We start from the raw sequence: 15,489 nt of genomic DNA on the forward strand, positions 1-15,489 counted from the left end.
GACCACAATCGATCAAATAAAATGTCAGCGCCGAGGCTGGTTTTCATTGAATGAATGACGCCGTCGATAGTATTTTGACTTTCATTGAGGCAACAGATTCCCTTGTCTGGCAATGAGAAATGACAGACAAAGCCTTTTAGTAACATTAGCTGTAAACTATAGGTAATCCCAGTTTTATTTTGTAAAAAATAATTAAATTCAATGTATTTATCGAAGAGGGTAGTCATGAATCAAGGCCTTAAATGATCACTGAACCATTAGTTTGTGAAACTAACACCTTTAACCTGATGTGCAGCAAATAAGAATAATAAGAATGTCAAACAACAAATTGACACATACAAGTTATAAAACTTAATCCAATCTTATGTTTATTTGGCATCAAACAAAACCCAGTAAAATCTATTAAGAAACAGTTTACACCACCACCGAAAACACAATCCTTTAATTCTTCCCACTAAAAATGTAAAACTAGAAGTCAATATCAATAAAAAAAAGCAAGCATTAGGTTTACACACCAAAGACGGCTTCTCACAGGTCAAAACAATGAAGCAATCCACTTTTCAGCGCGTTCTCCTTGAAACAATAAGGAGCAAAAATATACACGACACAAAGATTAAAGATGTACACCAAAGCAAAAGGAGATTTGAGTGGCCTGCATCGGCCCCCTGTACCCGACCGACCGTTGTTGGACCGTAGACGCGCGAGTCCGACAGAAAGGCCCGACCGCTGCACTCACCAACACGGGCTGTCCGCCTCTTAACTGCAACACAAAGAATCTCCCTGAAGAAACTAAAAACCTCCTCCCCTTCCATCTTACAATGCCTCCGACACTGAGGAGGTTTGTTTAAAATATAGTTGACAAAGTTCTCAGGGACAATGGTTACACCATCCGCTCCTCGGTCGAGTCCTCCTCGTTGTTGTTCAGGCTTCGGGTGGGAAGTTCATTGAAGCCTCGTTATCCGGCCACAGAATCGAGTTCCTGTACGATTTAGGAACAGATTAAACAAATAAGCCGACGGGGCCAAATCAAGGCCTTTTATTTCAAACCCCTCATCCTAGCAGGAAGGTGGGGCGCACCAACTCTGCTTCAGAGGACGACGGGCCGACGATCGCCAGGCCAGGAGACGTCACGCCCCCAACGCCTGGTCCTGCAGCCACTGGGACCCTGCCTTGGGTTCGGCCGGTCAACGCGGACACGGCCAGACGCAGAAGGAAGGAGCCCCCCAATGGGGCGGGGGTGGGGTGGGCGCGCACAGGCAAGGGGAGGGGGTGAGGGCGGGAAAGGGCAGGCCTTCGCCTTCGCTGCCCCCCCCGTCCCAGGTCCCCTTGCTTCGCTTCCATCTCTTCATCCGTCCCCTTCAGGGAGGGGCCCGTTGCGGTCAAAACAAATGCCACCAAAGGGCCCGGTTGGACCCCCCCCCCCCCCCAAACCCCCTCGGTGAACCATTGGCCAGAATCGTGTTTGCCCAGGAGTGTTGGTGTTGGTGGTGGTGGTGGTGGTGGTGGGGTTGATCCCCCACCCCTCTCCCTTCCAGGTCGACGTGAACCCCCCCATCACACAAACGCGTGGGGAGTTTGGAGGCGGGGGCGTGTCTGCTCCCCCTCCCACCTCCCGTCCACGCGGTGGCGCTCAGTGCTGCGCGGCTCCTCCGTCCCCCAGAACCGTCAGGACGCCGGGAGGATCACGAGCCTCTGCTGGACCAAAGAGACCGAAGGCCGGCCCCCCGTTCACACCCAGGCCGTCCAGCCCTCGTACAGCTGGGCCAGGTTGTCCACGCTGGTGGCCTCCTTGATCACGTACTCCACCTGGGCCAGGGGACCACACCGGACGGGGTTACAGACGCTCCACCACGCTCGCTCACTGATACACTGATCGCTACGCTGGAATACAGTTCTTAACGAGCCAGTGACCGTTGTAAAACAAGTCATTTTTCTTATACGATGGTCAAACAATAGTCTTTCAATCATTGTTACTGAATAAGACTCACCACAACATCGCTCACTACAGGTAAACAACGGTACTAAAGAGGTATCATAAGGCTGGGCTGGCTCATAACCAGGGGGATAACGCCCCTCTCTCCTGAACCTCAGCCCAAAGCTGATCTCGGTGTTGGAGCTCCGTGCGTACGGTGGGCTCACTGGCTCCTTAAGCCCCCCCTCCAGGGCCTTTAACACCGGGCACAATGAGGACAGAGCAGCAGACGTGTTAACGGTCACCTGCTCAGTGACGCTCATCCTCCGGTTGGGGTCCACGTCTCGGCCCTCCAGCTTGGCTTTGACCCTCTTCCACACGCTCACGGCGTACGAGTTCCTCTCCTGGACCGCTGCAACGGGGAGAGACACCAGCGTTAAGGGACCCCCGGAGACCACGCTGCGCCCCCTCAAACAAGAGGCTGGGAGCCAGACACCAGCGTTAAGGGACCCCCGGACACCACGCTGCGCCCCCTCAAACAAGAGGCTGGGAGCCAGACACCAGCGTTGACCGTCAGTCTGAGGCGGCCCGTGGTCATCTGAGGACATATTGACTGGAAGACAAACTACAGGCAAGTCATCTTCGTTCACAGTCCAGTTCCTAGCTGACCTGGGAACTGTCTGGCCTTGGCGAGAGCAGAACCGATTTTAAAGGTGATTAGACCAGCAGGTGTGAGTGTGGTCAGCCTCTTCTGACATCACCAGTGGGCGTGTCCACCTAGATGTGTGACGGATGGAGGAGCATGGTTTGCTACGGTCCACTGGGTGGGCTGTAGGCTGATCCATCCAGCACACATCTAGGAGGACACAGCTGGATGAACCCCGAGCTCGTACCTCGGCCCGTCTTGGGGTCCCGGATGGCCCGCTTGGGGCTGGGGTTCAGGGCCTTGCTGGCCGCCACCAGGGGCCCGGGGGGGGTGTCGGCGGGGGTGCCCAGGTGGCGAGGCAGGGCCCTGCGGGCGTTCTGGGACATGGAGTCGGGCTGGGTCTTCACGCTGGTGGAGCGCACGGCTGTGGAGAGAGGGGGGGCGGCGGGTTAACCTCAGCAGCCCGACGGGTCAGTGACAGCGGTGGTGGCGTGAGCACGACGAAACACACACCTGCTGCGAAGCTGCTCTGCGCGCTGGAGGTGGGGCTGACGCAGTCGCTCTCCCTCTGGGTCACCAGGGGGGAGGCGAAGCCCACCAGCCCGTTGTAGACACTGGGGAGACACCACAGAGAGAGGCAAAGGGGTGTGAGACCGTCTCCTGATAGTAGGTCAATCGTCTGGAAACACATAGCTGTACCACGATGGTGGAATTAAGACAGCACCTAATCCACGATACCTACTGACACAACACAGATAAATAATAATACTCTTCCAGCAGCTAATGTGGTATGGTTGTTAAGAGTTAATAAAAATAATCTTTTTTTATGTACATGTGAGAACGTTTAAAGGTTTTAATGAAATGCCAGCGTACTCCCAGATTAAATTAATTCTTTTGTTTTTCTTTAATTTTCTTAAGTTCTAGCTTCCCCAGACTGGCTTTGCCTTTAGCAGCAAGTGACCCCGCTGTGTGGTCGGCTGAATGACCCCCTATATCCGCGTGCGGTCGGCCCGTACCTCTGGCTCTGGGCCAGCAGCTCCTTCAGCGTGGCGGGGATCTCCTGCAGCAGCTCCGTCTGCTCTGCGCTGCGCGGCTGCCCACTGGCCTGCACCACGCTGAACAGCACCATCTGCATGTTGTCCTGCCACGCCTTGTACTCCTGCAGGAAGGCCCGCACGCTGCCCTCGTACGCCACCTCCTCGCCCTCCACCAGCGCGCTCTCCTCGTCCTGGGGGAGGAGGGAGAGGGTGTTAGTGGCTCAAGGATGCGGTTCATGATGGACCGAAGAGCTTAGAGACTACCGGGGCTGAGTCTACAAGATCAGAGTCAATAACCTCAGGTCCACCAGCTCAGGCTGGTGGACCTGAGGTTATTGACTCGGATCATCTAGACTCTGAGCTGCTGGACCAGCTCAGGCTGGTCCAGCAGCTCAGAGTCAATAACCTCAGGTCCACCAGCTCAGGCTGGTGGACCTGAGGTTATTGACTCTGATCCTCTAGACTCTGAGCTGCTGGACCAGCTCAGGCTGGTCCAGCAGCTCAGAGTCTAGAGGATCAGAGTCTAGAGGATCAGAGTCTAGAGGATCAGAGTCTAGAGGATCAGAGGCCTGACCCCTCCCCCTCGCCCCCCCCCTACCTTGGCCATGGCGCGCAGCAGGTGCTTGACGTCGGCCAGCTGCCGGTTGTGCACCGACAGGATGCCCTTGATGGAGTCGACCAGCAGCTGCAGCGTGTCGCCGCAGGCGTCCAGCTGCTGCTCCCGCTCCTCCTGCACCGCCTGCTGCTCCGTCAGCTCCTGGCTGAGCTGCTTCTGGGCACACGCCAGCCAATCAGCGGTGCCGATGGGGAGGGCCAGGGCGGGGCTCTGCACGGGGGGCGGAGTCACACACGGGGGGTTATGTTTCAATCGTCACCGGGTCTTCTGTGATCTTACATACAGGTCCAAGATGAGCTCAAACTGGTGGAGAAATCAGTGTTTCTGAACTTTGCACTCTTTTTTTATTTTATTTTTTTTACACTTTCCACCTCTTTCTGAATTCGGGTCCACTTCTTTTTGTGACGTGATGTTGTCATCTGTTTAAATAAAACTTGGCTCGATATACAACCAAACGATCCCAAAGTTGGCATGGGCACGTTCTTCATTTCATTTCAAGTGTATTTGTATAGCCAGTACTGTCTCAAAGGGGTTAACAGGACCAATATGTGACCCCCCACTGACCCTAGCCCCTAAAGAGGGCAAGAGAAAACTCCCTCAACCAGCAAGGAAGAAACATAGAGGGGGAACGCCAGGTGGGGATCCCCCCTTCAGAGTGGGGGCTCCCCCACTCTGAAGGCCCTGTACGGGGGCAGTACCCGGGGCAGTCCACCGTGGTGCTGCCAGCGCTGCTCGGTGCGGGGGACCCTACCAGTCTCTGCAGCAGCTCCAGCTCCAGGGGGGACACCGTGTTGCTGAACTGGGAGGCGTAGGAGCAGGTCTGCTGGCAGCGCTTCAGCAGGTCGAACAGCGCCGCGTCCATGCTCAGCGCCTCGGGGGTCCGCGTGCGCAGCCCCTCGAAGTTCAGGATGGTGGAGCACAGGAAGGTGACCTGGGGAGGGTGGGCGGGACGGGTTACACCAGCTCACACCACTGGGTTAGTGGGGCGACCTTAACACGACCATGACCTTCGTTTAACATCAATCAACCCGATGTTATAAAGTGGAGAACTCATAGATGGAGGCGTGCATCCTCTTCATCATACTAGTGAACAGGGTGCTCTATGTAGTGAACAGGGTGCTCTATGTACTAGTGAACAGGGTGCTCTATGTACTAGTGAACAGGGTGCTCTATGCACTAGTGAACAGGGTGCTCTATGTACTAGTGAACAGGGTGCTCTATGTACTAGTGAACAGGGTGCTCTCCGTACTAGTGAACAGGGTGCTCTATGCACTAGTGAACAGGGTGCTCTATGTACTAGTGAACAGGGTGCTCTATGTACTAGTGAACAGGGTGCTCTCCGTACTAGTGAACAGGGTGCTCTATGCACTAGTGAACAGGGTGCTCTATGCACTAGTGAACAGGGTGCTCTATGCACTAGTGAACAGGGTGCTCTATGTACTAGTGAACAGGGTGCTCTATGTAGTGAACAGGGTGCTCTATGTACTAGTGAACAGGGTGCTCTCCGTACTAGTGAACAGGATGCTCTATGTAGTGAACAGGGTGCTCTATGCACTAGTGAACAGGGTGCTCTATGTACTAGTGAACAGGGTGCTCTATGTACTAGTGAACAGGGTGCTCTATGTAGTGAACAGGGTGCTCTATGCACTAGTGAACAGGGTGCTCTATGCACTAGTGAACAGGGTGCCCTCCGTACTAGTGAACAGGGTGCTCTATGCACTAGTGTACAGGGTGCTCTATGTACTAGTGAACAGGGTGCTCTATGTAGTGAACAGGGTGCTCTATGTAGTGAACAGGGTGCTCTATGCACTAGTGAACAGGGTGCTCTATGCACTAGTGAACAGGGTGCTCTATGCACTAGTGAACAGGGTGCTCTATGCACTAGTGAACAGGGTGCTCTATGTAGTGAACAGGGTGCTCTATGTACTAGTGAACAGGGTGCTCTATGCACCAGTGAACAGGGTGCTCTATGCACTAGTGAACAGGGTGCTCTATGCACTAGTGAACAGGGTGCTCTATGCACTAGTGAACAGGGTGCTCTCCGTACTAGTGAACAGGGTGCTCTATGTACTAGTGAACAGGGTGCTCTATGCACTAGTGAACAGGGTGCTCTATGTAGTGAACAGGGTGCTCTCCGTACTAGTGAACAGGGTGCTCTCCGTACTAGTGAACAGGGTGCTCTCCGTACTAGTGAACAGGGTGCTCTCCGTACTAGTGAACAGGGTGCTCTCCGTACTAGTGAACAGGGTGCTCTCCGTACTAGTGAACAGGGTGCTCTCCGTACTAGTGAACAGGGTGCTCTCCGTACTAGTGAACAGGGTGCTCTCCGTACTAGTGAACAGGGTGCTCTCCGTACTAGTGAACAGGGTGCTCTATGCACTAGTGAACAGGGTGCTCTCCGCACTAGTGAACAGGGTGCTCTATGCACTAGTGAACAGGGTGCTCTCGTACTAGTGAACAGGGTGCTCTATGTAGTGAACAGGGTGCTCTCGTACTAGTGAACAGGGTGCTCTCCGTACTAGTGAACAGGGTGCTCTATGCACTAGTGAACAGGGTGCTCTCCGTACTAGTGAACAGGGTGCTCTCCGTACTAGTGAACAGGGTGCTCTCCGTACTAGTGAACAGGGTGCTCTCCGTACTAGTGAACAGGGTGCTCTCCGTACTAGTGAACAGGGTGCTCTCCGTACTAGTGAACAGGGTGCTCTATGCACTAGTGAACAGGGTGCTCTCCGTACTCGTGAACAGGGTGCTCTCCGTACTAGTGAACAGGGTGCTCTCCGTACTAGTGAACAGGGTGCTCTATGCACTAGTGAACAGGGTGCTCTCCGTACTCGTGAACAGGGTGCTCTCCGTACCTGGCTGGTGCGCTGGTTCTCCTGGCCCACCATGGCACGGCGCTCCCCGATGGTGAGCTCAAAGTCCTGCAGCACGGGGGCCAGGGCCGGGTTGGCCCCGCCCGCCCACTTGAGACGCTGCTCGATGCTGGCCTCCAGGTTGGCCAGCTTCTCCTGGGGGTGGAGCGAGAGGAAGAGCGGGTGAAGGAGAGGAAGAGCGGGTGAAGGAGAGGAAGAGCGGGTGAAGGAGAGGCCAGCGGATGTGGACCAAAGCAATGTTTGATTCATTACATTTGTATTTAAATACATAAACCTGCTGCGAACGTGACATTGTGGAGCTTTAAGTGACTCAATCTGTAGAACAGATTCCATCAATCGCGACACCAGCAACCAGGGAGTCAGTCTGTATTTTGTTTTCGGTATTATAGTTGCTACTTGCGTCGGGATTCTTTTTTGTCGCACACTGTTGTTAATAAGCGTGTTGGCAAAGTGACACCGGCCAGAGAGCTAGTTTGCGAAGTTACACAGCATCTCTCTAAACTTCAGCGAGATGTCTGCAGAAGTGTAAGTGCAGCAGCGGAGAGCGGTGTCTCTCTGGCCATGCCCCCTCCTAAGTTACTGTATGGTTTGGAGTCTAAACCAAACAATAACCAAGGAGGTGCATTGTGGGTCCTTTCTTATCCGTTTGGACCCAGTTCTGTGGGGCTGGAGTTCAAGTCCCTCTGGGCGTGGTCCGGGACCCACCTGCACGGCTGCGATGGCCGCCTCGTCCTGGCTCAGCTTGTACAGCTTCTTCTTCATGTTGCCCAGGATGATGGAGCGAGGCGGGGGGTTGACACTCAGCTGCTGGCTCCGGGACCCCAGCACGTCCTCGTGCTGCCACTACGCAGCACGTACAAGAAACACACCAAGGGGAACGCATCAACGGGGTTGGAAGGACAACTGTCTGCCGAAAAATGGGCCAAGAAAGTAGGGCTGAACGATTTGGGGAAATCAGCGAATTGCGATGATTTCGATCAATATTGCTATCGGGGTTTAGTATATAATTTTCCAACACATCATTGGAAGCAGTCAACATATAGACTGCTCTTTCCTTTAGGCCAGGCCTATGTGTTACGATGAATTGATGAATTAATTGATATTGTAATATCTTTAACTATTAAACTGAAAAAAGCAAATAAATACGAATCTCACTGATCTCCGGCCTTTGCTATCACATCGCGATGTCCGTTTAAATACCTAATTATTATTTTACAGCCATAATACACAGGTGCAAAAGTTGGGTGTGGACATATTGGCATGCAACGTTAAGCCCAAGTCCCCCCCCTATCAGGGTGGGCCCCGGGGCGCCCTCTGACCTGGAACATGGCGAGGTGCAGCTGGGTCCTCTGCAGGCTGACTTTGGCGGCGTCCAGGCTGGAGTCCAGCCGGCGCAGGAGGTCCACCTTCTTCCAGGCCGTGTCGTAGGAGGAGGCGAGCACGCTGGCGCGGGTCAGCAGCAGCTGGGAGAGCCGGCCCGAGGCCAGGCCCTCCTCCACCGCCTTCTGGCACAGGTCCTCCAGAGAGACCTGGTGGGTGGAGACGGGAGGGGGGGGTAGAAGTAAGAGCAGGCCCAGATCACACGCGTCAACAAGAGTTGAGTGCGTCTCATCTTCACATGTCCCTGCGGTGGATCGACTGCTGTCGATCGACACTTTCATGAGAAAAAAATCCTTCTATTTTTATACTTTGGGCTCCATATTTGGTCAGATTTTTTAAGAATGGTATTATTTAAATGTCATTTTAGCTATAGTTCAGCTTTAAATACCAACCCCTTACCACTGGGCAGTACATGAAGCATCCCCACCCAGAGGTTGAATAATCCACGTATTCGGGTAGCGACGACCTCGTTTACGTCACCACTAACACATGTGACCAATCAAGTGGCTGTCATAGAAGCAGCACACGGCGGGACACCTGCCCCTGGACCTGAACCCTTCTACAGTCCAGCACAGCCGCTGGCCCCCTGCGGGCTCACCTTGGCGTCAGCCCCGAAGTCCTTGGCCTCCACCTGGGCCATGAGGTCCAGGCCCAGGGCCGACAGCGTGCTGCAGAGGGCCAGGCCCAGCGCCTGGGTGGGCAGCCCCAGCACCATCTGCCGCACGTACTCCGCCGTGAAGCACTTGATGGGCCGCGCCATCTGCTCCTCGCTCACCACCGCCGCCCCGGGCCCGGGGCCGGCCGCCGGGCCGCGGTGGACCCCCGGCCCGTTGGGGGCGGGGCTGTCCTCTGCAGCCGGAGGGGATGTGGCTGGGGGAGGGGCCACAAGGATGAGATGAGGTCACTGTACATATGGCTAGCGTCTGATTGGTGCAGCAAGAGGGCGGGGGCTGGGGGAGGGGCCACGAGGATGAGATGAGGTCACTGTACATATGGCTAGCGTCTGATTGGTGCAGCAAGAGGGCGGGGGCTGGGGGAGGGGCCACGAGGATGAGATGAGGTCACTGTACATATGGCTAGCGTCTGATTGGTGCAGCAAGAGGGCGGGGGCTGGGGGAGGGGCCACGAGGATGAGATGAGGTCACTGTACATATGGCTAGCGTCTGATTGGTGCAGCAAGAGGGCGGGGGCTGGGGGAGGGGCCACGAGGATGAGATGAGGTCACTGTACATATGGCTAGCGTCTGATTGGTGCAGCAAGAGGGCGGGGGGCTGGGGGAGGGGCCACGAGGATGAGATACCAACAACGTCTGATCGTAGGCTGCCAAACAATTCACCCAACATTTAGAGTTTAATTATCTTATGCTGGACACTGACCACATCTTACACACCTTTTAAAGATGAAGGTGGCCTACTTCCCAAAATGATCAATAAGTCACAATTGGTTTGATTTGATATTGTTGCCATCAATTATTAACCAATGCTACGCTGAAGCCAGTTTCAGGACTGGCGTGTTCCACCTTAAAGCAAAGCGTTACAGTTCAACGAGCTCAAAGCTTAAAAATCACCCGCCCATAGCTGGAGTAGATACCGAGTGATATTTATTTGCATAACTTTATAGATTAAATGATATACTCTGCTGATGAAACACGCTACTTTGCGTCACATAGTTGCCCAGAGAGAGAACTGTGATCGCGTTTCTTTTGATTGGGAAAGCCTCCCGCTGACTGGCTGGGAGGGGTCTCCACCTCCCCCAGTGAGGCTCCCCACAGCCAGTAAGGAGGGCGTGGCTCATCGGGGCTCCCTCGACCCCCGGGGGGGGACACTTACCGGAGAGGGTGCGGGCGAAGGAGCTGCAGAGCCTGAAGAAGTCCCTGATGGTGAGCAGCCTCTGCAGGAAGAAGACCTCCTCCTGGACGCGGCGCTGCGACGGGCTGGCCAGCAGCAGCCCCCGGGACCCCCGCGCCTCCCACATCACGTCCACCTTCTGCCAGGCGGGGGGCACCTCCAGGGAGCTCAGCTGGAGGGGGGGCACCACCAGGGGTCAACACGCAGCCGCTTACAGGAGCTCTCACTCCGTTAGTGTTAACATGTGAAAACATGGTCTTGTTTCGTAACCAAATCGAGATGGATTTGAGAGTACGGTGAGAGGGGGCGGTACCTTGTCGATGAGTTGCCCGAACGCCGTCTCCAGCTGGGCGAACATCCCGTCGAAGGCCACCAGTAGCATCTGCCCGGCGGACATCTTGGGCGGCTCCAGGCCGGCGGCCTCCAGCACGCGGGGCTGGATGAGCTCAGAGTACTGCGCCCGCAGCATCCTGCAGCACCACACAGAGCAACACGTTAGCCTCTAGTCAGGGCTCCAGCACGCGGGGCTGGATGAGCTCAGAGTACTGCGCCCGCAGCATCCTGCAGCACCACACAGAGCAACACGTTAGCCTCTAGTCAGGGCTCCAGCACGCGGGGCTGGATGAGCTCAGAGTACTGCGCCCGCAGCATCCTGCAGCACCACACAGAGCAACACTTTAGCCTCTAGTCAGGGCTCCAGCACGCGGGGCTGGATGAGCTCAGAGTACTGCGCCCGCAGCATCCTGCAGCACCACACAGAGCAACACTTTAGCCTCTAGTCAGGGCTCCAGCACGCGGGGCTGGATGAGCTCAGAGTACTGCGCCCGCAGCATCCTGCAGCACCACACAGAGCAACACTTTAGCCTCTAGTCAGGGCTCCAGCACGCGGGGCTGGATGAGCTCAGAGTACTGCGCCCGCAGCATCCTGCAGCACCACACAGAGCAACACGTTAGCCTCTAGTCAGGGCTCCAGCACGCGGGGCTGGATGAGCTCAGAGTACTGCGCCCGCAGCATCCTGCAGAACCTGAACCTCTGCTGTACCCCATGGTCACCCCCCCCCCACCCCCCACCTGGTGATGTGCAGGCAGCGGGCCTGGGCGTCGCGGTCCAGCCCTATGGAGGTGGCGTGCAGGCCGCCCTGCAGGCCCTCCACCAGCCCCTGCAGGTCCAGGCCGTCGGAGGCCTGCTCCACCAGCTGCTCCAGCTCCGCCAGCATGGCCTCCAGCGTGGGCTCCGCCTTCAGCAGGCAGCGCAGAGCCTCCGGGAAGATGATCTGACGGAAGTTGGCGTTCAGCTCCTGGGCGGCCGAGAGGGAGGGAGGGAGGGAGGGGGATGAGGACGAGACCCTGGCTCAGAGTGTTAGCCCGGCACAACGGGACACACATCAGTCTACGTTGGTCCAGTTCCCGTCTGTTTGTCTGCCTGCTTCAATGGCTACAGCACGCATTTGTCGGCCAATTCGAGCAACCGGTAAAACATCCGGTAACCGGTACTGTGATAATAGTAAATCATGAGCCATACATGAACACCAACACCTCACAGAAACCAACTCTCTTACACCCCTAACTCTAACCCGACTGCGGTCGATATGATCCCTAGACCGCGACCCCGATATGTCCAGGACATGTGCCCCACCCAGGTCCTCAAAGACTCACGTGCAGGCAGGTGTAGACGCCGTTGGCCAGGTAGACCACCTGCAGGGTGTGGGCGGGGGCGGGCAGGTCCAGGTCGTGGGGCAGCAGCTGGCAGCGCTGCAGCAGCGTGGCCAGCATGCCCACGTTGGAGCTCATGCTGCACAGCTCCTCCAGGAACCAGGCTCCGTCCCGGGACTCCAGCCCCACCAGCTGCGCCCCGGCGCTGGCCGCCGCGCCCTCCATGATCAGGTTACGCCTGGAGGGGGTGGGGGGGGGGGCGAGGGAGGGAGGGGGGAGGGAGGGAGGAGTGAGTGAACATGTTCTGATAGTGACCAGGTTCCGTCTAAAGAGAGGGGAGACCCTTTCTGAAGGTTGAACATGAACCTCGTAACCCGTTCACACTGACTGACGCCTCTACCATTACCGGTCGTGGTAGTCGGGCCAATCAACTGGGGAATTCACGTTCAGCAGACATTCTTAACGGATCATAGACACGTTCACACAACGACCGCGGAGTCAAATATGTGAGGCGACAGCCAGCTGGTCAGGAGCAGGAGGGGGAGACACACGCACACACACACACACACACACACCTCAAGAGGGCGCAGAGCGCGGAGGTGATGATGGCGGCCAGGCTGAGGGAGCCCTGCTCGCCGTTCTCCCGCTGGAAGGCGGCGATGCAGCGCTCGATCTCCGCCAGCTGCTCCTCACAGGTGTGGGTGGAGGTGCCCTCGGCCTTCAGCCGCTCCGCCTGCCGCAGCACGCGCCCGTTGACCTCCGCCGCCTGCTGCTGCAGGGCCAGCTCGCAGGCCGACAGGAACTGGCAGCTGGCGGGCGGCGGCTGGGGCGCGAACAGCGCCTCGTAGCTGAGGGAGGAGCACAGAACGCACAGGGTCAGGGTCAGGGTCAGGGTCAGGGTCAGGGGCGGGACCCCTTAGAGGGTGGGGCGGCCCGGTGGAGCCATGGAGGAACCCGTCTGCTAATGGTCAGTCCTTGTTGACCATACAGGAAGTACAGTAGGAAGCGTCTACAGCCGATACACTTCAATATAAATCAATATACTTGCATTGGTTTGCTGGACGGACTGATCTGTCATCTTGTATCTACCGACCTTTAAATTAACCGTTCAAATTTGCTTTAGGCAAGATTCAATGAAGTGTCTTTTGTTAGAAAGGGCGTAGCCTTCAGTGAGCTAACGGCTTCGAACATCTGATCTGACTGACTGTCGGCACGACAACGCCGAGTTACTGTGTTCCGTAGGGAAGGAGAAAACCGAGAGGAAGGGGGCGTGGTCAGTTCAGTTTAAAAGCCTACTGTTGATCCGTCCTAAAGCTGCTCTGACTCCTCCAGACTGTGAGGGGGGGAGGGGGGGGGGGGGGTGATCCGTCCTAAAGCTGCTCTGACTCCTCCAGACTGTGGGGGGGGGGGGGGGGGGGGGGGATCCGTCCTAAAGCGGCTCTGACTCCTCCAGACTGCGGGGGGGGGGGGGACCACGAGGGAGCCACTGACCTCCTGTAGACGTCCTGGCAGCGCTCGGCCGTCATGCCGCCCAGCAGGCCCTCCATCCAGGCCCTCCAGCGGTGGGCGCGGTGCCGCAGCAGGGCGCCCCGCGGGTACAGCAGCGCCGCCGTGGCGTAGCTGTGCAGCTGCTCCAGGCAGCCGCGCAGGGCCCCGCGGCGCTGCTGCAGCAGCCCCCCCACCTCCGCCTCCAGGCCCTCGCACTGCCCGATCAGGTGGGCCTGGCCCGCGTTCTGCAGGAAGGCCGTGGCCGGGACGTAGCTGGGGGGGCCTGGGGGGGGAAGAGACGTTAGCCTCCACAGCGTTACACGGTGGAGAGGACCTTTCAGCAGTCATACCGGGTCAAATAAGTCAACAAAGTGCCTCTGGTCATTTCCTTTAGAAATAAGTCCTTTGACCAGTTAGAGGGTGAATGGTCTGCGTTTGTTTAGCGCTTTTATCCAAAGCACTAAACAATATTGCCTGACAATCACCGATTCATGCACACATTCAAACACCGACGGCAGAGTCGACCACGCAGGGCGACAGCCAGCGCGTCGGGAGCAGTGAGGGCCTCTCGCTCAGGGACACCTCCACACTCCGCTAGGAGGAGCCGGGGATCAACAGCCGGCCGGCTCTCCCTCCTCCTACTGCCGCCCAGCGGACGTGTTCAGAGTCCCAGCCCCGGCCCGGGTCTCACCGAGGTCGATGGGGCTGCTGATGTCCTGCAGCAGGCTGGCCAGCTGCGTGGCCTCCAGGCTGGCGAAGGCCGCCTGGTACTGGGAGATCCACTGGTCCAGGTCCGACAGCTTGCTCTGGATGGCCTCCTGCGCCGTGCGCTGGCGGGACTGCAGCTGGGTGTGTTCAGAGTACCTGGAGCCCAACGGACCGCTCAGAGTCAGAAACATCACCCCTGGGGGGTAACGGAGGACTCCCCAGGGTTCACGGCCTTGTCCACACGACACCGGTTAATAACTCATTTCATGCCTTCCACTGCAACTTTGTTCTATCCTTTATTTAACCAGGTTAGTCTCATTGAGATGACAATCTTTGACAAGAGAGACACGGCCAACAGGAGCCTGACGTGAAATATTTCGTACCATTTAAAAAAGATAATCCCATCTGAAAAGGAGGTTCTAGGAATTCTGCATGAGTGCCATTAGTGTAAGAGCAACAGCGTTAGCGCAGATGGAAACGGCTGTGGGTGAGACCGGGGCACCTTTGCTCCAGGCTGACGATGAGGTGGTCGGCGTGGTTCTCCGCCCCCTCCAGGAAGGAGGCCTCCTCCAGCAGCTTGGCCTGCAGCTTCTCCCCCTGGCACAGCAGCTCCTGCAGGGCCAGGTACTCCCCCACCGCCTCCTCCACCTGGGGCAGCACGCCCAGCATCTCCTCCCGGTTCTTGAACCAGTTCACCTGGGGGGCGGAACGGTGCAGCGAGGAGGGAACGGGCCTCATTACTACGCTCATGAGAGCCTCCTCTTTAGGTCAACCAGTGAGAGCCTCACTGACAGGGCAGGCCCGACTCCCCTCAAGTCCTACTCCACGGTTTTCAGAAAACTATGTTTAAACCATTGGTTCTCAAAGGGCGGCCCGCGGGCCAATGGCGGCCCGCAATGACATACAGATGTATGTAAAAAAATAAATAAATATATATATTATTATTATTGTATCAATATTAATTTAAACAAAAATTTATAAATATAAAGAGAGAAGTTGACTCTCACTAGCTTTCAATTATATCCTGTTACATTTGTTAGTTTTAACCCGACGGTTCCTCACCTTGATCTCGGCCACGCGCGAGGAGAAGAGCGAGCGCGTGATGTCGCGCTCCATCTCCCTCTTGCTCTGCTTGCTCTCCGCCTGCTGCCCGCCGCCGCCGCCGCCGTACACGGCCCCCGCGAAGCCCACCTCGCCGCCCGCGGTCCAGTCCACCAGGGGGTCGTACACGAAGGCCTCCAGCAGCGTGAGCAGCGTCTCCCGGCCGCGACGCATCATCTGCACCACCTGCAAGACAACCCCCACGCCGCGTCAATCAAGGCCCGCCGC

At 56.7% G+C, this 15,489-nt stretch overlaps 1 protein-coding gene across 3 annotated transcripts in view; it reads right to left on the reverse strand.

The window, feature by feature from the left end:
• Positions 1 to 342: 342 nt before the first annotated feature.
• Positions 343 to 15,489, reverse strand: part of smg1 (SMG1 nonsense mediated mRNA decay associated PI3K related kinase) — a 41,638-nt gene continuing 26,491 nt past the window's right edge. For 2 of the 3 annotated variants that reach the window (XM_060045983.1, XM_060045982.1), the window contains exons 45-64: positions 15,223 to 15,447; positions 14,663 to 14,856; positions 14,144 to 14,316; positions 13,456 to 13,735; positions 12,540 to 12,812; positions 11,968 to 12,202; positions 11,383 to 11,609; positions 10,625 to 10,781; positions 10,294 to 10,483; positions 9,063 to 9,334; positions 8,404 to 8,613; positions 7,790 to 7,927; positions 7,067 to 7,219; positions 4,963 to 5,142; positions 4,194 to 4,421; positions 3,575 to 3,786; positions 3,072 to 3,172; positions 2,806 to 2,982; positions 2,218 to 2,324; positions 343 to 1,806 (exon numbers count right to left, since the gene is read on the reverse strand). In XM_060045983.1, coding sequence (XP_059901966.1) covers positions 1,729 to 1,806; positions 2,218 to 2,324; positions 2,806 to 2,982; positions 3,072 to 3,172; positions 3,575 to 3,786; positions 4,194 to 4,421; positions 4,963 to 5,142; positions 7,067 to 7,219; positions 7,790 to 7,927; positions 8,404 to 8,613; positions 9,063 to 9,334; positions 10,294 to 10,483; positions 10,625 to 10,781; positions 11,383 to 11,609; positions 11,968 to 12,202; positions 12,540 to 12,812; positions 13,456 to 13,735; positions 14,144 to 14,316; positions 14,663 to 14,856; positions 15,223 to 15,447 — 3,810 coding nt within the window. In that variant the 3' untranslated portion in view covers positions 343 to 1,728. Of the gene's footprint in view, positions 1,807 to 2,217; positions 2,325 to 2,805; positions 2,983 to 3,071; positions 3,173 to 3,574; positions 3,787 to 4,193; positions 4,422 to 4,962; positions 5,143 to 7,066; positions 7,220 to 7,789; positions 7,928 to 8,403; positions 8,614 to 9,062; positions 9,335 to 10,293; positions 10,484 to 10,624; positions 10,782 to 11,174; positions 11,328 to 11,382; positions 11,610 to 11,967; positions 12,203 to 12,539; positions 12,813 to 13,455; positions 13,736 to 14,143; positions 14,317 to 14,662; positions 14,857 to 15,222; positions 15,448 to 15,489 lie in introns of those variants that run through there. The other variant, XM_060045984.1, reaches the window with a different exon arrangement.

This window comes from Gadus macrocephalus, chromosome 2 (assembly GCF_031168955.1).
Source record: "Gadus macrocephalus chromosome 2, ASM3116895v1".
Lineage (NCBI taxonomy): Eukaryota > Metazoa > Chordata > Actinopteri > Gadiformes > Gadidae > Gadus > Gadus macrocephalus.